General features: G+C 39.6%; 1 protein-coding gene across 1 annotated transcript in view; it reads left to right on the forward strand.

Annotated features, from left to right (window-relative positions):
- Window positions 1–21,544, forward strand: part of Tmem135 (transmembrane protein 135) — a 161,721-nt gene that overhangs the window by 107,427 nt on the left and 32,750 nt on the right. The window contains exon 6 of the mRNA XM_075952387.1: window positions 7,623–7,669. Within this exon, the coding sequence (XP_075808502.1) occupies window positions 7,623–7,669 (47 nt within the window). The remainder of the gene's footprint in view (window positions 1–7,622; window positions 7,670–21,544) is intronic.

Genomic DNA, 21,544 nt, shown 5'->3' on the forward strand with positions numbered 1-21,544 from the left:
TCTCACTCACACTTGGTGTACGGGACAGCGGTGCCATGAGACCTGGTGTCACATGTCCTAGCGATATCCTACAGCATTAGGCTAGGCCAGCCTTGAACTCCTGAATTCTACTATTATAGACATGTGCCGTCATACCCTGACTCCACAGATAATTTTCTGAATTGTATGGTGCCATTAAATGTAGGCACCTGAAAATATCTGGTGAGGGAATTAACTGTGTCTATATTTTATATTGGAGAATAAAATTAATGCACTTGCTCTTAGTCACAAAGTGTATATCCAGTATTTCTGTGTGTCCGGTTACCTACATTTTTATGGTGCTACTTTAGACTATAGCTGAGACCAAGAATACATCAATGATACTGGCATTTTCAAATACCTAACATGGGTGTTTTCACTGAAGATACAGGAAAAGCAGAGTAAAAGTTGCCAACCTGAAAAGGATAAACAGATTGAAAGTCCTAGGAGGAAGTCTCCTGACACCCTTGCCCAGGTCTCCTCATCTTACACCCAGTGGTCTTGTGTAGTCCAGACTTGCTGTATGACCTTAAACTTATGATCCTCCTGCCTCCACCTCCAAGTGTTAGTAACTCAAACCTAAGTCAACAGGCTTGATTTATGAAGTGCTGGGTTTTATACTACATCCCCAGCTTGAATTCTACTTTATCCTTTAGTGATATCTTCTGGAGAAAAACTCAGCATAGAGAATAAAAAAAAAATTGCCTGACAGTTTTTACTGGAGTTGATGCTTTTTGGATATGAATACAACTAAGGAGCTAAAAGAGAAGATGAAACTGTTTTTGAACTTAAAGCTTCCTCATCCTTTTAGATTCAAGCCTCATGAAAAGACAAGGAAGGCTGGGTTATATTTAGATTTGTGTGTACGTTGTTTTGTATTCAGAAATTCAAGGAGTGCTTCCCTTTGGTGCAGAATTATGAGGAGCAACTGTGTGTGTATCTGCTTATTTCATTGACACACACACATATACATACACACACACACACACACACACACACATACAAACACACATAGAAATCTGGGCTGTCGTTTCCTTTCCATAACGTGTGGACGTTTAGAGGAACACCCACATGTCGGGGGCTTGATTTTGGGAGATACCGTTAAACATCTAAGCTTTATAGTAAATCTAGTTGAGACATTCCCTTAGCTCATCCTAACCCAAATTCAAATGTGCACTCACGGTGCTCTGAGACTTATTTTATGCTCATTAGGGGATGACTAGTTTCCTCTCTGCAGGAGTGGTAACTAGGGGAACAATGTATACAGAAAGAACTCTGCAGCTAGTCCAGAATCGGAACCTAACCGATATGATATGATATGAGCAGTGCCGCATGTAATTACAGAAAAATGTGGGTGGATTCCTCTGAATGTGCATGTGCCCAAGGATCTAGCGGGTGGTATGAACACGGCCTGGAACATAGTCTGGGCTAGATGGTACTGCGTTCTAACTCATGAGTCACATGCTGATATACTGTGTTTAAAGCATGTCTTGGACTGTGTATCAGGGTTAAGTTGATTCTTAGAGGACATCAAAACGTGCTGCTCTGCTACAGCGCATCTAGTGTCCTGTTTGTAGATCAGTGTGGTTGGTGAAATAGGAATGATTGCCGGTGTGTCGACTGAGGGAACAGAAACCTTCTCTCTAGTGGTCTTTCTCCCCATTGTCAAATGGCAAAAGCTGAATTGCCTTCCTAGTACATGGCCCTGCTGTGTTTTTTTTTTAAAAGTAACCTAGAAACTCATACTTAACTTTTGTAATGTATCCAGGGGAAAATCACCCTCCCCCTGGCTCGTACTGGTTTGTGGGAATTCCAGGCGGGGGAGGGAAAGAATGGAATTAACATGACTTGCTGTCTGTGTCAAGCAGGGTGGGCCGTCCACTTTGCCCCGCTGAAAGACATAATACTGTTTCAGCTATAACTTGGCTCTGATATCGTGTAGAAACCTGCTCTTCTGCTTTCTTCCCATCCTTCCATGTATTGAATGATGTAGGGTTTTGTTGATTTATATTTTCTGAATGGATAAGCTCCATGTTTGGTCACAGTAGGGTAAAGAATGGTCCTTTACGTCACTGCACAGGCACATGGAACACTGCTGGCTCTTAGACGTCTCCCTTCATCTCAGGACAGAGGTAAATAAATGAGACTTGTAGCTGTACTGTGTAATGCTTACATTGCTTAGTTTAGAAACTAAAGAAGTTCTATTTCTTAGACCTGATTTTCTTCATTGGAACAAGTATTTTATATAAGCTTTGAAGGTTATGGAATTTTTTGTCACCTTCATTTTTCTTAAATCTTGTTCCTTCTTTAAGTAACAAGCTACTTGATTCAGGCTGCTTTCGCTTGCTGCATTATTTTCTATGCAGGAAAATAATGGGTTTCATAATTGATTTGAATGAAAGGCTTAAAAGCTGTAAACCTTTAACGAGATTTTCAAAAGTTTGTGAGAAATTCATGGCAGCTTATGAACTTCAGGATCTCACATGGTTTCAAACGCCAACCGAATACCCAGTGTTCCTCTGTATGTCTGAGCGGGAGTCTGATGGGTAGCGAGAGTCCTTGCATTACAGAGCTCTTTTAAGCATTACATGGAAGTGCATATGCCACGTGTTTACCCCGTGACATAGTGTGAACTTTCTGTAACAGGGCAATCAATAATGTGGGTGTTATGCTGTCATCTTAGTAATTGTCATACTCAACTCTAAAGATTGTCCTTCATGCCCTTCCAGTAAGACACTGGCAACATTATTTCATTTAATAGAGTAACAGTAATTATTTCTACTTTTGAAATGCTGTGGCCTTTAGACCAGCATTAGTAATATTATTTTCTACAGGCAAAGTGCTATACTTGAAAGTCTCATGCTTGATGTTATGTGCAGTTTTCGTTCAACCACATAAATATCCCGTAATTTAGCTAAGTAGTTAGTTGTCTTTTAAACCCAGTACCTTCATAATTAAAATGACAGTCACTAATCCTACCTTAAAGGGTTGCTGTGACAATTAGAGAAAGTAGTTTCACACTTGCCAGTGAACGGCAAAACATCCATCAACTCCCCGTTCTCCTACTCTGTGGTCCTGTCGATTTGCTTTCAAGCTTCAGGGCGTGTTTTCTTAACCCTCTTACTTTACAGTTAATTTTGATGTTTCACTCTCCTTTTTGTATTTGTTTCCTTACTTATTTACATCAAATTGCACTTTAATGGCTCATAATGGCCAATTAATAGCGAGAACCTGGTATGAGGAAGGAGAAGAAGCAGCTTGGTATCTTGGTAGTTTAAATGGAACTCATTAGCTAACCTTGTCTTCATCATGCTGTTTGCTGCTGATGTTGTTAGCAGAGATGTGGACAAGGTGCAGCTGATGTTGTTAGCAGAGATGTGGACAAGGTGCTGCTGATGTTGGTGATAGTGGCTGGGCGCCAGCCCTGGTTCTGGCGGTAGATGGTGGTGAGCAGTTTCTTTGCTGAGCTGATTCATTTGACATGCTGTTTACCTCAATATTAAGCTTTCTTTTAAAGTTTTTAATAAAGCGGAAATTTCTCCATATGTAATTTTTTCTTTTATGATCCAGATTATAGTGTACTTACATCACTTTGCTCTTCCCCTTCCCTCATTTCAAGCCCTCCCTTATAGTCCTTGCTCTCTACTAATGTTAGAAGCTGTGTTCATAAAATCTCACCATACATAATTTTTATCTATCGTCTCAGTGATTTGTTATAAATTGTTTATTATCTTTAAAGCTTCTAGCCCAATTTGAATTTTGTTATAAGTATTGTGACCTCCAGGTGTGATTAGTTATTGGATATTGAAAATTTCTGAATATACTTTAAGAGGTTGAGTTCTTACAGGTGAGACAAGCTAATTTCTTTACTCCTAGCAGCCAGAGTAATCAGAATAGTGTACTTGTAGACACTGTCTACTGTAACTGTTTCTACAGCTGGGAAACTGGAAGGCAGATGTATTGTTAGACACTGATGACTTTGAAGTTGTATGTAGAAACTGCTATCCCTGTTGGAAACCTTCATATAACAAGAATCTGTTCACACACTCAGTTACCTAAGGATTTTGTCCCCTAGGATTTTGTATGTTTTTTTTTTTTTGCTTTTTTGTTTTGTTTTTTTGTGTGTGTGTATGTGTGTGTGTGTGTGTGTGTGTGTGTCTGAGACTATCACCTAGAAGCTAGGGATTGAACCCATGGTCTTCAGGGTCTTGTGTGTATTAATCAAGCACTCTAACTCTGAGCTGTCATCTTCACCCTAAGTTTATAGTTCAATATTTCCAGGAGAGATAGTTTACATAGAAAACCTGAAAAACCATTGCCTAAATACATTGAGTAAGTGTCGTGGTTAGTGATGTCTGTAAGAGAAAGGATAAACATGTCTGCCTTTAATATCCTCTTGGAGTGCTTTGTGAGTCTTCAAATGCTTGCCAGGAGGAGTCCTTTAATGCAGTAAGGAATGTTGGGGGATTTTGTGTGTTCTTGTATGCTGGTATTCAGAGAATATGAGCTTGGAATCTGTGTATGTTGCTTCCTTTGGGATCATGAGGGTTGGGATGCTGGAGGTTGCCTTGGTGACTCTTCTTTCCATTTGCTGACTTACCAAGTACAGGGGACATGAAACCAGAGCAAATTTGGTTGAATGAATGGGTAGATATTTTACTAAAATATGAATGAAGTACAGATGTGGTAAGAGGGGATTTATTGTTTCTTTTCCAGAAACAGAAAAGAGTTTCAGTGTTTGACTAATAGAAAAAGAGACAGTGTTACTACGAGAGGAGTAGAGACTTGATGCTCGCAGGCTGGAGCTAAAGGCCTGCTCAAGACGAGGGATCAGAGGCACTGGGATCAGGGACAAAGAACCTTTCACAGTCTTAAAGAAAAGCAGTAGAGTTGAGTGGTAGGAAGTAGTTAAATGGACCATCGATGGGGTCTAATAGACTTTAAAATGACCCCAGAATAGGTGTTTTAGCTCTCTGAGGCTCTGATTGGTAAAACAGCGTTTCTGTAGGCCATGAACAACATTTACTTTTTTCTTCCCTGGCTATTATGTAGATTAATATATTATGACTTTATTTCTGTGTTACTGCCTTGAGAAACATACTTTTCTGATTGTTTTACCAGCAAAAATGGCAGTAATATAATTTCCCCTGAAAGTTTTCTTAGCAGGAAGCAATGACTTTAAACTTGTCCCTCCCTGCAAAATCTTCCCAGGCAGAAGAGTGTTCTTCAGTTGTATCTGCTGCACTCCATATCACTGCCTTTGAATATGGCATTGTGAGATTGCTTAACCACTCATAGTTTTGATGGTAGTATTCAAATTAATTGCACATTTCCATCTAAACATATATTTAGTTTCAAACATAGAAAAAAATTCCTAGAATACCAACAGCTCAGGCCAAAGTAGGCAAAGGCTATGTGGAAGGGATAACCTAAGGGCTTGGGTTGGGAATGTAGCTCTAGGATAGAATAACAAAACACTGCTTCACCATTTCATTTTTGTCTTTTCTTAGTCAGCTCTTTACAGCTAAATAATCATTCACTTTGTATTTGCCTGAGAATGAAGCCATTGACAATTCTTGTGCTTAATTTGCAACACTGTGGTTGTCAACATAAGATTGCATTTTACCATTTCCCTGTGATTTAATAGTAATATTAGAGAGATCCTTTTTGTTACCATAGCTACAGCTAGTCATCTTTTAGCGTGATTGCTAATGAGGGGAAGTTCTTCAATCTAGCTTTATTGTGTGTTCTTATGCTTGCTATTAGGAAAACCTTTTTTTGGTAGTTATTCTGTATGCCACAAAAGGTGATTATATTTTATAAGCTTTTTTATTAATTAGTAATGCCTGCTAGTTGGACATTTCATTATATTTCAGTAAATCAGATTGCCTTGATAATATACTCAACAGACATATGTTGACTCAGTGAGTGTGTGTGGAATATGTATGTTTTCCCTTGTGTGCATGTATCTGTGTACATGTGTATACGTATGAGTTTATGTATATGTACGTGCATATGTTTGTGTATATGTGTATGCACCTATGTGTATACATGTGTGTATATGTATGTATTTATATGTACTTGTATGTGCGTGTATCTGCCTGTCTGTAAGAGCTCCTGTCTTTATTCTGGTTAATTCTTCAGAGCGTCAAAGACTTTTCCACTTGTGAGTACCTTTCTCCTGAGAAATGTTTGCAGAAAGGTTTCTATAGGTGTATTTGTAATATAGGGACATAAGTCAAACATTTACTGATTGGAAATTATAAAGAAATATATTTAAGAACAGTTCTTGGGTATGTGTAGAACTTGACAAAAGAAAATTTGTATACTGATGGATAGACTTCCTTATTTTTTATACAAAAAATTAAATTTTGACTGAATTTTTAAATATTGCAGGGCATAGAACATATCAAAATTTTCAGCTAATCAGTATTTTGATTTTATAACCTTCAGCTATGATGGTTTGTTTTGTATAAATGCATAGTAAAATGGCAGAAAGTGTGTTTGGGATCATTTTAGAATTTATTGGAAATTCAATTCTAATCCTAAGACAAAATTTATTGAATGAGTGTTAGGAAACTGAAGTTAGGAACTCAAGGGGCATTTTCAAAGTTAAGCACTTTTACACATTGTAAGAGAAATATACTGATTTGATTCTTAAGTGTATGAGGGTAGGAAAATATTAGAAGACTTTTTTTTAGAGTTAACCTGGCCAAGCCCTGCCAGAAACATCTTGGATTTAAAGTATATTTGATTTAGAATTAAATATTGGTGGTTACACATTCAGGAAGCTTTTACTATTGCCTTTTTTGTCAGTTACCTTACATGATATAATGTAGTCCGGACCCACGGTTTGAAAATCTGGGTTCTAACAGACAAGTTGTAAAGGTGTTCGTGGTTGAACCCTTTGCCATCCATCGAGTCTGTGTGAGTCCTCTGTGTATACGTTTGCTATTAGTTTTGTGTATACAGCTGACCTTATGACCTTATTACTGGGTCTCCTTTCCATGCAACTGCTGGTTGAAATATTCATAAAATTTGTTAACTCCATTGAACATATGTAGCCCCTTTCTTAATAATCCCTAAACAACACAGTCTAGTAACTGTATAGATTGAATATTCATGCTTTACTGCCTATTATAGGTAATCTAGAAATGATATAAAATGTGAGAGAATGTATATAACTCATATACAAATATCATGCCATTTCATATGAGAGATTTGATCATTTATGGGTTTGAGTATATGTGGGCTAATTGGCTGGATTATATTTTAAACCAGTCTTTCATAGATACTGAGTGATGATTTTATATGTATACACAAAGACACACACACACTCTACATGTATATAGTATGTTTACATATACTTGTAAGTTCATTACTGCCTTGATGTGGTGTATTTGAGAAGTGGTACTTATTGCAGTGTCTTTGGTAGGTATATTACAGAATGTTGTATGTTGAGGTACAGTGTGATGGGGTGGTAGCCTCTGTGCCCTTTCATTGGACCAGGCCTGAGATTTAATAGTGGATGTTTTGCTTTTGTCAGTCACAACAGTGATGATGTCAGTACCTTTTGCAAATAATTCTTTTCCTCCTCGTTGCAGGTCCTTTTGTTCTGCATCACAGCGGCCATGTACATGTTCTTTTTCAGGTATGGTCTGTTCGCCAATTTATTTCAATATCAAAATAGTATAAAATTCCTTCCAACTATGATTCTAAAGTATCCTCCAAGTCATTATTTCCAGTAAATGGCATAGAATGCTGCCCACCCAACCCCAAGAGTTTAAGAGGTAAATCCTGCTTCTTTGTTAGAGAACAGGAAGAGGAACAACAAGTTTCCAGAAAGAATGTTAGGTTGGTCCACATGTGAATAGCAAAGGGTGTCTGCTGCCTTTCTATGTACACTTTTAATCCCTGCAGTAGGGAGACAGGCAGGAGGGTTTCTCTGAGTCCAGAGCCAACCTTGTCTACATTGAGTTCCACGACAGCCAGTGCTACATAGAGTGACTCCAACTTTGGGGAGAGGGAGAGAAAATGATTCTTCATTGGGGGAATCCACTCCTTCCTGGTCTTCACTTTCAGTCATACTAATAAATTATTGTTCATAGCCTTCTTATGACACTACTTCAGATAATTCTTGATTGACTTTTCAGCATGTCTGATCTTTTAACATTTGTACTTACTTGACAAAGACAGTGGCATACTTTAAGATGTCTGTGATAGATATATTTATTCTTTTCTAATAAATTAAGCCATACCAGTAATTTAAGGTAGGGATTTCTTGCCAGGACATCCTAGTAAATATTTGCTAAAGCTAATATGGCAATTGTTTTTGCTTTTCAAAAGTGTTCTAAGAGAATAGAAAATGCTGCCGCTGCTGTTACCGGGCTGGCGAATAGAGGCAAAGTCATGAAGCTGCATGCTAGCCCTTCATCTTCAGAGAGCTGAGAGTGAGCTGCAGGGATTTTATATCACATCTTAGTGGTAGAAAGCATCAGAGCTTTCTGATGACGTTTGGGAGATGTGTCCTCTCTCCTTTCCTTTTCCTTTTCTTTCTTCCTTTGGGTTTTCTGTTTTGATTGAACCCAGAGCTGGGTCGCTACTCCAAACACAGATTCACACACCCAGCCTGATTTTTAAAATTTTTGATTCATGCTTTATTTGAGCTGCTATTGTGCTTTGTAGCACACTGTTTCTTGTGTTCTAATAGCTCTAATTTGGTGGGCTGATTAGAAATCATGGACAGTTCATTTAATTAGTTTCTTCAGACTATAATTATGTCATAGATACTCGGGTACCTCTGTAAGAAAAAAAATTCAAAGGCTGTCTTTTAAACCCTGTGCTCCTATTAGCCTGATGGTGTAGCATGAGTATCAGGAAATAAATTCCAAAATGTTGCAGTGTTAGGAAAACAATCTCTGTTGTCATGCATGGGAGTAAAGCACAGTGTGATGTAAATTTTATTCTTGTGAAAATCTTAACAGATCATAAAAGGAAACAGTCCTTCCTAAAGTGACAGTTCAGGGTAACAAGTACGCTTAATGTTTAGCATTTCTTAGCCCTAAGAAATCTTTTGAGGTTTAACAGCAAGTTTCATATTGAATACATTGATAAATACCCAGATTGTTGCCTGGCCATAGGAAATTATATTGTGAACAGTGCTACCATCAGCCTAGGTTTTTGGGGTAGAGGGAAATCCACTCTAAATATGTGTTTGGGTGCAGAGCTGCAGAACTGCTCTTGCTTCGGTTACAAATGTCTGAGTTAAAATCAGCCATTTAGCATATTTTCCAGAAGGCTCAATCCAAGGTTTGAGGGCCAAGATAAACACTTTCAATTTTCTGAGGAAGGGGGGCTATTTTTCTCCCCAAAGAAGTACTGTTACTGAATTTGTAGTGTTCTTGGCCAGAGTTCGTTTGGATAACCCAACAAGGGGATTGCTGAATGGTAAAAATATAGCCCTCTAGAAAGAACTGCAACCAAACAAAACAATGTCTGTGCTTTTCTGTGCCCGGCTTGTGCTCGGAATGAATAGCTATTTTACACAGCATTTGGCAAGTCCAATGGCATTTTAATATAAACACAGGTATTTGTGGACATATTTATTCAATTTATTGTTAGTATTTTAAAGCTAATTGCATAAAATTGGATAATTAAATACAAAATGATATTGTCCTCAGGTCTCCTTTTAATCGTTAATGTCTTCTGGCAAGAGGATAAAGGAACTTTTATGTGCCAGTGAATTGTTGTGTTTTTATCCTGGTGTCTAAGTTGGAAAGGGGAAACTGAGATCCATTTCAGTAAAGATAAAATGTACTCATGTGATTTTTCTTTTTAAAGAAAGAACTTGAGACAATAATTTCGTATTTTTTTTTTTCTGATGGAGTCCATGTCTCCGATGTGTGAATTTATTTTAAAAACCAGAACACTGATTTTGGTATTAAAAACTATGCTTGCCTAAATGCTGAATGAAATACTTCACCTTCACATGACTCTTAGTAGGTTTTTAAATGTTTCTTTACATATATTATCTTATATATGGTGGTTGGGATTTTCCATAAGCTTATGGAATCCTGAAGTGCTTTAAATGTCTGGATTGAGGAAAAGTAATAATTGGTAATTGTAGTTTGGTTCTACTTTTTTTTTTTTAAATCCAGCTGCCTGACTTATGCAGGCATCTGGATTCTATTGATCCTATCTGCTCTGGATTCCAGTGAAAATGCAAATACCAAGATGTAGCATCATATTTTGACGATGCTTTGGAAGGATGCTCTTCAAATGTACCAACGGGCATTCCTGAGTCTTGCTTCCTGTATTCCACTGCCTCATCGGCGTGAGCGTTTGTCATAGCTGTGCCTGAGGGCACAATCTGCTGCTCTCAGCGCTGGCTGAGCAGGAGTGATGAGGAAGAATGGATAGAAATGTTTTCTCATGTATCCCACACACTGTTTATGTTCAGGCGTGTGTTCGTGTGTGAAGAAGTAGTAGTATTGCCACCACATACACCACGTTGTTCTGGCTGTGTCTACTCTGTAGCCTAAAATGGCCTGGAGTACCCTGCGTAGCTTAAGTAGGCCTCAAACTCAGAGCCACTCTCCTGTGTCAGCCTCCTCACTGTAAGGGTTACAGGCATGAATCACTATACCAGATTTAGGATCAGGTTGTTTCATAGGATCAGAACGTTTTCTTTTAGTTGGAACATGAAGGAAAGAATCAACAAAAAGCACAAAGTGAAGCACCTAGCACTCGGTCCTGTTTACAGAAGTAAAAGCAAGTGCAATGCTTCACCATGAGTTTCTTGCTTTCGTCTTCCTCTTCAGGCCTCTGTGTATAAAGAAAACAGCTACTCTTTAAGAGCAAGGAAACAGTGCCATTTCTTCAATTAAACATGATGTCACAGAGTAACGTAACTTGGTCACAAGTTGATGAATACTAGCTGGATATTCTTCCTACATGTCAGGAGTTTGCTTAGGTATGCAGCTTGGAAAGCTTGGACTTGTCAAAGCACCTAATCCATGGATTGTTTAGGACAGTGCTCCGATGCACAGGTTGTGAATAATCTTATATCCATATAAGGACACACTGTAGGTGTGTATGTATGTATGCATGCATGTATGTATATTATCTATCTGTCTGTCTGCCTATCTATCTAATCTATTATCTGTCTATCATCTATCCAGCCAGCCAGCCAGCCAGCATAAGATCATTTAAAAATCATGTTCGGTTTTTTAAGCCATTACTTAAAAACATAAAAAAACCACTTAAAAATTGGTAACCTTTAGAGGTTAAAAGTTCTTCCTTTAGGCTAGAATGTTCTGCAAGTTGTTAATTTCATTTTGGAGAGGTACCTTACAGCAAAACAGAAAGCGATTTGAAAAGGAGAGTGTGGCAGGTCATGGGAGGGATCATGGCCTGGCTCTCCAGGAAAAGAAAATGGTGAGGATCTGTGTATTTTGTTAATTCTTAAAATAATTTTCTTATTTCTTGAGAGTGTAACTACACAGTTTCCCCCTTTCCTGTCTTCCCGCCACACCTGCTCTATGCACACTCAGTCCTGGGAACCAAACCGTCACTTGATAGCTGGCGTTACAGGGAGCTCATGTCATGCTTCATCCACTGCAGCTCGCGCTGATGCTGCTGTCCTGAGCAGCGTGCCTGCCGCCTCTGTTCGGCGGGGAAGAGTCCAGTAAAGAGCAGCCAAGCTACTTGCCCTTTATAAATCTGAAATGAATGGAAAAGCATAGAAAAATTACACTAGCGGCATGCCTCACACTGTATAGAAATTGTACAACAAAATACAAATGTTTGAATTTTTTCTCATATACCTGTAAAACTTCCATATGGATATACATGGGTTCCCATATCGGAAGCACAGTGCCATCCTGAATTCTGTTTGTTCCCAGGTATTAAGCATGCCGCTTGAATTGCACGCTTTCGCAGTTGATTATTATTGGTAAGCTTTCTGGGAAGGTGTTAGCTGGTTAATCACAGGAAAATAGCCAGTGACGTATGATAACACCTATATTATCCACTATGTCATTTTAAGGGGACAGATGTGACATGAAAGCATTCAAAACTGAAGTAAATTTATGTTACTCTTGCCTTATCTATTATTTTTACAGAAAAAGCTATATTGACATACATTTGTGATATTTTCAGTTTTAATCAGGAGCCAATAGTTTAATAGAATATATATGCCTGTTTCCACATGTATTTGTCAGTAGGACCTGTGTCCAGTGAGGTGGCTCAGCCGGTAAAGGAACTTGTCAACGAGTCTCATGTCCTGAATTCAGTTCCCGGGACCTACATGGGAAAAGAGAAACATGATGTCCAAAAGTTGTCCTCTGTCCTCTAAAGCACGCACACTAAATAATTAAATGGTTTAAAAAAAAAGTAGCTTTTAAAAAGCATTAACGAACTCCGGCTGTTGCGTCCGTACATGTGGATGTAGCTTTAAGCTCAGTGAGAGTCAGTTGTCATTCAGTCTTCCAGTTCTGCGGCAGGTTAATTTTTGTTAGGTGTTCTGTGTATCAGCTTTACAGACACATAGCCTTTTGTGTGTTCTGTATGAAAGTTCACTTTGTTGAAAAGTAATTGTCTCTATCTTCAGACAGCTTTATAAAGCGCCGTGGCATGTTGCTTCGTAAAGCTCTGGACCAGAACTTTCAAAAGAATGGTTTACTGTAGAGTATGGTTCTGCATTCTTATCTTCCATATCAAATTGTCACAGAACGAATAAATAGTGGCTGGAATAGGAAACTTTCCCATAGGAAGCTGGAATTTCTAACAGCTGTTGTCATGAAAGAGATCGACTAGAGACGGAACTGTGTCGTTAAGCACCGGCCTCTGCCGTCCCCTTGAGCCCTTTTCCTGTTGGGGCTCTTCTTCCGCTCTGCTTGCCCTCACTTAGTTTTTCTTGTTCAGTCATGAATCGGGTAGCTACGGCTCTGTTCACTTCCACCTGAAGAGAGTTCTGTCCTAGGAAAAAGAACTCTCTTCCAGCACAAGTCCTGCAGTTAACGTCTGTCACTGCAGATAGTCCCTTCTGGGTACGCACCTCTGCTCTGGAGCTCTTGATCCAGTCCTGTTTCTAATGCTCCTGCTGTTGATCCATTTAGTGTGTCTCTCCCAAGCACCTCCTTTCCGCTCTCTTCCTCTGTCAGTCTTCCCTGTGGGAGGACCTGACACCCCCATCTGCAAGATGAGTCAGCTTTATACTTCCAGCATCCATACTTTGATTCTGTGTCCGAGTTTATTGAGAGTGCATATTAATGTAAAAGTGCTATAAGCCCCAATAAGGGCCTATCTGTACTTTTATTAAGTTTGTAATAGTTTTCCTGCAAAATGGTGCCCAAAGCTTGCTTTCTGGTCATGTAAGTGAAATGAAAGAAGTGTTAAATTCTTTTGGAAACAGTCTGCACCTCCGGGGACTTCAGTGAAGCCGAGTGCCTTTTTTTATGGCTGAGGAAGACCTCGAATGCTGTGATTTTGATAACAAATAGTTATATCAGCTAGGTAATATTTACTGAGTGTTTATTGCACGCAAGGGTCTGTACTAGCTGCTTTGTAAATGTTCCAGGTTTAAACTTTACCACAGCTTAAAAAGCGTAGGTACTGAATTTTACTGTCGTACGGTGAGGATATTGAAAGTTGAGAGTTGGTGGAATGTGCCAAGGATTGCACGACTTTAAACAAAGCATTGATATCAGTCTTGTTCTCTCTAACCTGAGTTGGTCCTCTTCATTGTTCAGCTGACTAAACCAGTACCATCCATTGTTCTACACCATCACACAACATGAAGGGAGTGTATCAGCATATTCTTTTTGTATGCATGTGCTGCTTAAAGCTGGAGGCAACTGACCTAGAGATTCCATTTAGGCATGCTGGAAACTTGCCTGTTCTGTGTAAGGAGGGGACCAGGATCTAGTAGCTGTATAAGTTAGTGTCTCTCTGGAAAAGGGATGGCGAGAGGAAAATGCCCCTTCTCAGTGAAACAGTTGTACTCAGTTCCCTTATTTACTTGGGGCACCTAATTGAAGTTTGGATGAATTGGTATTTTCTCAGATGGATTATGTTTCTTTTTGTGTCTTTTTTCTTTTTCTCCTACATTTTTTATGGTACCGATCACACAAAATTGATTTTACCCAAGAAATATTTTTAGTTTGTGCTTTGATAGTTGAAAGGGAAAATATTTGTCCATAAATTATATGACATGTGATATGTAGTATCATGAAACAGTGGCGTGATCCTAGGATAAATCTGATGCTCACTGCAGATGTCTCCACTAGGGAGTGTGGTAGTTGCTTCATTCATAAGTGGTATTTTAAAAGCCCCTTAAGATCACCTAATTATAATGATAATTTACTCCTGGAAGGTCAGGAGGCTGGTGCTGAAGATGGTCTGTAGAGGAGCCAGGAGCCTCAAGAAACAGTGGTCAGAGGTGTGGCTATGTGGAAAGGAAAGTGAGGGGGGCGAGTAGAAAGAACCATTTTTTCCCATTCTTTTCAGACAGCCCCCCCTTTTTTCTGTCTCTCAGCATCCAGATTTTCCAAATTAGTCCATTTTTCCCTTTTGTCATTCTTAGGAGTCACTGTAATCTGATTTCCACCCCACGAGCCTCTGGAATTCTCTCTAAGATCCTCAGAAACAGCCTGCCTCTGAATTTAATGGTTATTTACTATTCTTTCTTAGAAGAATTTTCAGCTACCTAGGGAATTTTGCCTTCTCTTCCTGTAAACCTTTCCCTTAGTTTTTCTGAAATGATTCAGTCTTGATTCTTTTCTCCTCTGTTCCTTCCTCCAGTGCCTCTTTAGTGTCTTGGTTCTTGCATTATCCTTTATGTATGTATATTTGATTCCGTTTTTGGACCTCACTGTTTTTCGGTGTTGATGCTGTCTTTTGGTGACCTCACACATTTCTGAGCATTTAATTACCATTGTATAGTAATGATCCCTACTCTGTGTTATGCTGGTCTCTCCTAACTTTCAAAGCCACAGATAATCTAGTGACATGGTTGTCTGACGGCTCCTCAGACTGATGTTTCACCAGTTGGACTTAGCGTCTCTAGTTCAGTGATTCTAGTTTTTTCACAACCGTTTGCTTTTCTTCAGCCAGTTCATGGATGCCACTCTCCCAGCTAGAAATTAGGTGACATTCTAAATGGCTTTTGAATTGTCCCCATAGTCAGCTCTCCACTGTCAGTGCTCAGCTCCATTGCCCAACTAGATCTGCCTCCCTCCCTGCAGTCTGCATGCATCTGCTCTCTCCTCTCTTGTTGGATGTTTTACTTTTTTGGCTTTTCGGGAGGGAGGGGGCACCACCCAGCTCCCAAATCAATCACACACAAAGGCTTATTCTTAGTTATGAATGCCCAGCCTTAGCTTGTTTCTTGCCAGCTCTTCTGAACTTAAATTATCCTGACTACCTTTTGCTTCTGGGCTTTTATCTTTCTCTATTTCTATGTACTTTACTTTTTTTCTCTGTGGCTTCCTGTATAGCTGGGTGGTTGTTCCCTGATGTCCCTCTCTCCTTGTTCTCTTGCTTCTCTTCTTCCTTATTTCTCCTATTTATTCTCTCTGCCTGCCACCTCTGTCTATCCCTGCTCCTGCCTCGCTATTGGCCATTCAGCTCTTTATTAGGACCATCAGGTGTTTTAGAGAGGCAAAGAATCACAACATCACAGAGTTAAACGTAACATAAACAAAAGCAACACACCTTAAAATGACATTCCTCAACTCTCCTCTCTTTATCATTTGTAACAACAGCAAAAGAATCAAACCAAACCAAACAAACAAAAAACCAAATAGTTGTGGCCCTGTTTAAATAAAACAAAACAAAAATCTATTTTTTATTTAAAAAAATCCTTTATTTTAATTTATTTGTCTCTGTGTGTCTCTGCATCATAATATACAAACATATGTGGGTACCTTCAAAGGCCCAAAGAAGGTGTCAGATCTCAGGGAGCTATAGTTCTAGACAGTTTTGAGTCTCCCGATGTGGGTACTGGGGAATGAATTCAGGTCTTCTGCAAGAGTAGCCAACATTCTTTCTCAACAGCTGTGCCTTCTCCCCAGCCCTAAACTCCCTTAGGTGGAGTGCAAGGCTTCTGGTAGTGTGGTCTCCTGGATGTGACTAGCAAGGCAGAAATGCGAGCCTGTTGCCTGGATGGGAATAATCCTTCCTCTGGGATCTTGGGCAAGTTACTTATCTTCTCATTGTTTCATCTCCTCAGTGTGTGTAGTAAGGAGGCCACTCGTTGGTTCCCGGCCACTTAGCCCAGAAATAATCACACAGAAACCGTATTAATTAAATCACTGCTTAGCTCATTAGCTTTAACTTCTTATTGGCTAACTCTTACATCTTAATTCAACCCATTTCTAGTAATCTATGTATCGCCACGTGGCTGTGGTTTACCGGCAAGATTCAAACTGGTATCTGTCTCTGGCGGGGCTACGTGTCTTCTCTCTGACTCTGCCTCCTTCCTCCCAGCATTCAGTTTAGTTTCCCCCGCCAAGTTCTGTTCCCCTATAGCTCTGCTATAGGCCCAAAGCAGTTCCTTTATTAACCAATGATATTCACAGCATACAGAGGGGAGTCCAACATCAAGTGTGATTAAAGAAAGTTATTCTTAGAACCTGTAGTTATAGCTAGGACCGAGTGAACATTGCCTAATAAGTAGTAATCAATAAATGTTAATTCTAATCATTGTAATTATTATCTAATCCAAATTGTTGTTAGAATTGCAGTCTACTCAATGTCTAACCTTGGTATTTAATCTCTGTAGCCTGTCTTAACTTCTGATGGGAGCTTGGTTTTCCTCTTGCTGTTCATGCTGATTGCCATGCACATAAGGCTTTCAGAGGGCAGAGGGGCAGCCTGAGCTTCCTCTTTCCTTAGTCACCAGTATGGTCATCCCATTCATATTTGTACATACACACTCTGCACATTAAATATCATAGAAACTGTTTTCATTGAGTGATTCCTCTAAATAAATATTAGCCTGTAACAAACCAGCAGTGTACTGTCCACTCCATGTTCATCTGATAAGTCTGAGTCGTTGACAAAAGGCATCCATAGGTAAATCCTGTTTCCCCATTGTATGACGTGCGAAGACATAATGCTTTCTTGTTTACAGCTCCCTGTTGTCACTGAGGTTGGAGGTAGCAGTCAGCTACAGTTGCAGCAGAGATTAAAGAAATCCTGTAATTTTATCCTAATCTAGGTAAAGGGAGTTTAGATATATTATTGAATTCTCTCCTAATGACGGAATGTCTACATTTAGACAGAGCTGCAACACTGGCAATGACAAACTCCTGTCCACACCAAGGCCAGGGGGGCCTGCGTGGTGACTGCCAGACTGAGGAGAGACCCTGTGTTCAAAACTTGAGTTACACGGCATCTGAGGGGATACAGTAGAGCTCTAGCTCTAGCCTCTTGGTGTACCAGCACACACTCAAGTGTATACACACACCACACACACACACACACACACACACACACACGCAAGCACAGAGGAGAGAGAGGGAGGATTGGATATTATACTATGTATGAGACCATCTGCCATCAGAACTTGGCGTTCCAAAATAGTTAAGCATGCTTTGATTAGCATACAAAACGATAGTTGATTAAACAGATTTTCCCTATAAGATTCTAGCTGTGTTGGTGCACACTCCTATAATTCTAGCGCCCAAGACGTGGAGGCAGAAGGCACACCATGAGTTCAGGGCTATTTGGGGCTACTGTAGCGAGCTGAAGGCTTGCCTGCTCTACAGTGTGAGGCCTTGTCTCAGAAAGACATTCTTACGGCCACTGTGCTGTGTTAATGGCACATTAAGCATCCGAGCTGGGCATAGTGAGCAGAAGCGTGGTGGCAGCACTGTTTGAAAGCACTTATCTGGAGGGGGCGCGTTTACTCACAGTAGGAACTGAGCCGCTTGTTTTGTAAAGCAATCAGCTGTGTTTATACTTCTTAAAGTTGTAAATTTTGTGACACACGAAAAGTTCTCTGTATTTTGTGCTGATTTCTGCAAATAAGTAATGTCTTATGATGGGGAAGAAGGAAAACTCTCATATCCCCTGTTTTTCATATTATAACTGGAATAATTTTAAACAGCATAAATTTTTTCTCTCTAAAAATATATTTTCTTAAAAACTTTCTTCTGGAATTGGATTTTATTTAGATTTTACTAAATATATTTAGTTCTAGTAGCACAATGTATAGATGTCAAGTCAAACTAAATGTTGTCTTCTTCAGTACTAATAATATAACTATTCTCTATCCATTCTATTCTAGTAAAATAAATGTTACAGTTGTAAGGTGGTAAAATCTGTTAGAATTCCTGTATTACCAATACTACAGAATTACTTAATGTGTATGATTAAAATTCCTGCCACCTAGATATGGTAGAATAAGAAGTACCATTTACTTGTATAGACAAATATTTTTGGCATCAGCAATAGTTTTTAAGAACTGGATTGTAGGATATGAGCAAGCATCTGTGTCCATATGTGCTTCCTGGGAAAGAGCCAGGCAGCTAAAGGATTTCCTAATATTCATTTACTTTCCATTGAGGGAATATTTCACACCGAGGCTAGTTCTCTTGGAAGGGAGAAATTAGAGCAGAGCAAATAATATTTAATGCTCATTTAGCAAACCAGTGGTGAGAAATCCAGCTGGAGCCAAGACTTTCCCTCCTGCACGTCTGCCCACGATGCTCTCTGCATCTCCATATTCTGGTGATGTAGCTCTCACGGTTTTTAGATATCATCTGTCAAATTCATTAGGCAGGTTTGGAGAGAATCCCGAGTCAGACCAAGTTCCCATCATCCTTGAACAATTTTGGATTTCTTTTTCATTGATTGGGAATAATTTGGATGCTTTGAGAGCCATTTTATCATACACCACATGAATAGAGAGTTTATTCTTCTTCCCTTCCCCTGAAGATCTCCAGAAAATAAATAACATCTTTGATAAAATATCTAAATATTTTTCAAACACATCTAACAATCAGCTGCCACTCTGATATAGTATTTGAAGAAAATGAGAGGCAGAACCAGTCTAGAAATACCATCACGTGACTTCTATAGTGTAACCTGATCGTCTGAGACAAGGAGTGGCCCCTGTGGCTTTTCTCATTTCATCCCATCCCTTATGCTTGTTATGAACAAGTGTATAGAAAATAACAGCGATCGTCATCACACTGTTCCCGCCCCATTGGCACTTTTCCTCTTCATTTAGGTGCCCTCTAAGATGCCAGGAAAGTCACTTACCTCTTCATGCATTTAATGAGTCCTCAAATGTCAATTGAAAATAAAGGCCTAAGAGATTGGATTGAAAATATTTCTGTTTTTTTTAACAGACTGAATATTTTCATGACTCATAATAATAAAATGGAAATATTTACTTTGAGGATAAGCCAATTTATATATTATTGGACATAACACAGACCACCCAGGCCTGGACCCTACTGTTTATAGTTAAGGATCTTAAACCTCCATATGCTCTTGATGAGTCAGACATATCTGTTCCAAGTAGAAAGTTTTCTGTCTGCAAAGGGCAATAATTTCACCTTCCCCACCCTCCTTCCCTGTGCATGGCCAGTAAAATTCTGTCGAGCAGAGAACAGATTATTTTATTCCTGCAGGCAAAGGGCTTCTTTGCAGCTCAGAGATGATAACATTGCTGCTTCATGTGCTGAGACAGATGTTTAATATTGTTGGAAACACTGGAGTTGTGCTTGCCTTCGAGACAGTTTCTGATACATGTAATATATGTATATGTGTGTGTGGTTTATTTTTATGAGAATTTGAGGTCTAATAAGAAGCTTTGTTTTACTCTGTCCTTGTTCTTACACAATTTTAGATTTATTTTTTTATATTTAAAAGTTTGATTTGTTATATTTTTTTCAGCATTTTGATTGATATTCCCCCCTCATATCCTAAACTGACTTCCTTATTCAGTTAGCGGTTTATTTGTATTCCCCTTGAATCATTGAGAGGTTTGTGTCCCCTTTGTTCTTGCTGAATTTTCTCATGATGACTCTTTTTAATTCTCTGTGTGGGCTTCCGTCCAAGTCGCTGCCATTGGAATCTGTTCCTGTGGGATCGGTATTTTCCATAGAGGTGACACTGTTTTCACTTTCTCGTGTTTCTTGCATTTCCACACTGGAACTGGTACACATGGGCTTAGCTCATTGTGGGAAGGCTTTTGTTTTTAATGATAGCTCCATTCTTGAGTTGAGGGATCTGTAGTGTCATGTGGGGTTAGACTGACTGGGGGTTAGGGCAGCAGTTAAAGTTCACAGTGCTCCAGGCAGTGTGGAGCATCAGCTGCAGAAGACCTGCTGCTGGACAGGCCTGGTGTGCAAAGATAACAGTTGACTTCTGAGTCACCTGGCAATCCAGTTGGGTGAAGGGACAGTGCAGATGCGGGCAATGGCTCGCAAGATCACTATCAACCGAGGAAAGAATGAAGAGGAAAGGAGATGGGTGGGTAAAGTTGGGGTGTTGTTAGAATTAACAGAGTTTTTCATGCTTAAAGCTATGGAAAGTTAGAGTTAAGAAGAGGGCAGAATGGGGAATAGAGCGGATATGTGGTAGGAATTAGAAGGTATATGGATTGTGTGTGGAGTAATGGATTATTTAATAAGATTGGCCTCAAAACATACAGAGTAGTCATAAACCCTAATAAAATAATATAAATGAAGCAGAATTATTAAGAGAATTTATGCTCCAGTGAAATTTTTGACTTAAAGCGAAATAAATGTAAGATAGAGTTTTAGAAATTACACCACCAGTCAGTATCCTCGCTCTGGTTCATTCAGCAAACTGAGATGAAGAGTGGCTTCTGGGCTCCCGTTCAAACCTGTTAAACCAGATATGCTGGTGTGCACTATCTCCCTGGATTCAAACCCACTCAGCTGCCAGCAGGTGTCAGCTCTTCCTTGGGTTTCCAGCCCTCACCGTGGATGGTGCTTTGAGGGAAATGCCCATTTACTATCGTCCCACATGTCGTGGGGTGGGGGTAGCCAGCCTACCACCAGTTGGGGTTTTGGTCTGAGGTTCTTAGGAGGTCGTGTCTGTGCTATTGTGTATCATTTCTGCAGACAATGTTTATTTTGCCAGGGTTCTGGATCTCTCTGTGTCCACTTTCGTATTGTCTATATAGTTACAAATCAGGCTCTTTGGTTTGTGGTGAGTTCAGCTGCTGCTTCTTTGTTACTGGATACCTTCCACCCCACCCTATTTTCTTGCCAGACAGTTACAGTTAAGCCTTCTTGGCATATTGCTTCCAAGGTGCTCACAGCGAATCTCAGCTTTGGTTTGTGGGTCATACTTCAGCCTCCCTCCTCACACCCCAAGTACCTTGTCTTTCTACCCACATCTCTTCAGCCTCCCTCCTCACACCCCAAGCACCTTGTCTTTCTACCCACATCTCTTCAGCCTCCCTCCTCACACCCCAAGCACCTTGTCTTTCTACCCACATCTCTTCAGCTTTTGGTTGCATTTCCCCAGTCTCTTGTTTGGA

This window comes from Microtus pennsylvanicus, chromosome 18 (assembly GCF_037038515.1).
Source record: "Microtus pennsylvanicus isolate mMicPen1 chromosome 18, mMicPen1.hap1, whole genome shotgun sequence".
In the NCBI taxonomy this organism is placed as follows: Eukaryota; Metazoa; Chordata; class Mammalia; order Rodentia; family Cricetidae; genus Microtus; species Microtus pennsylvanicus.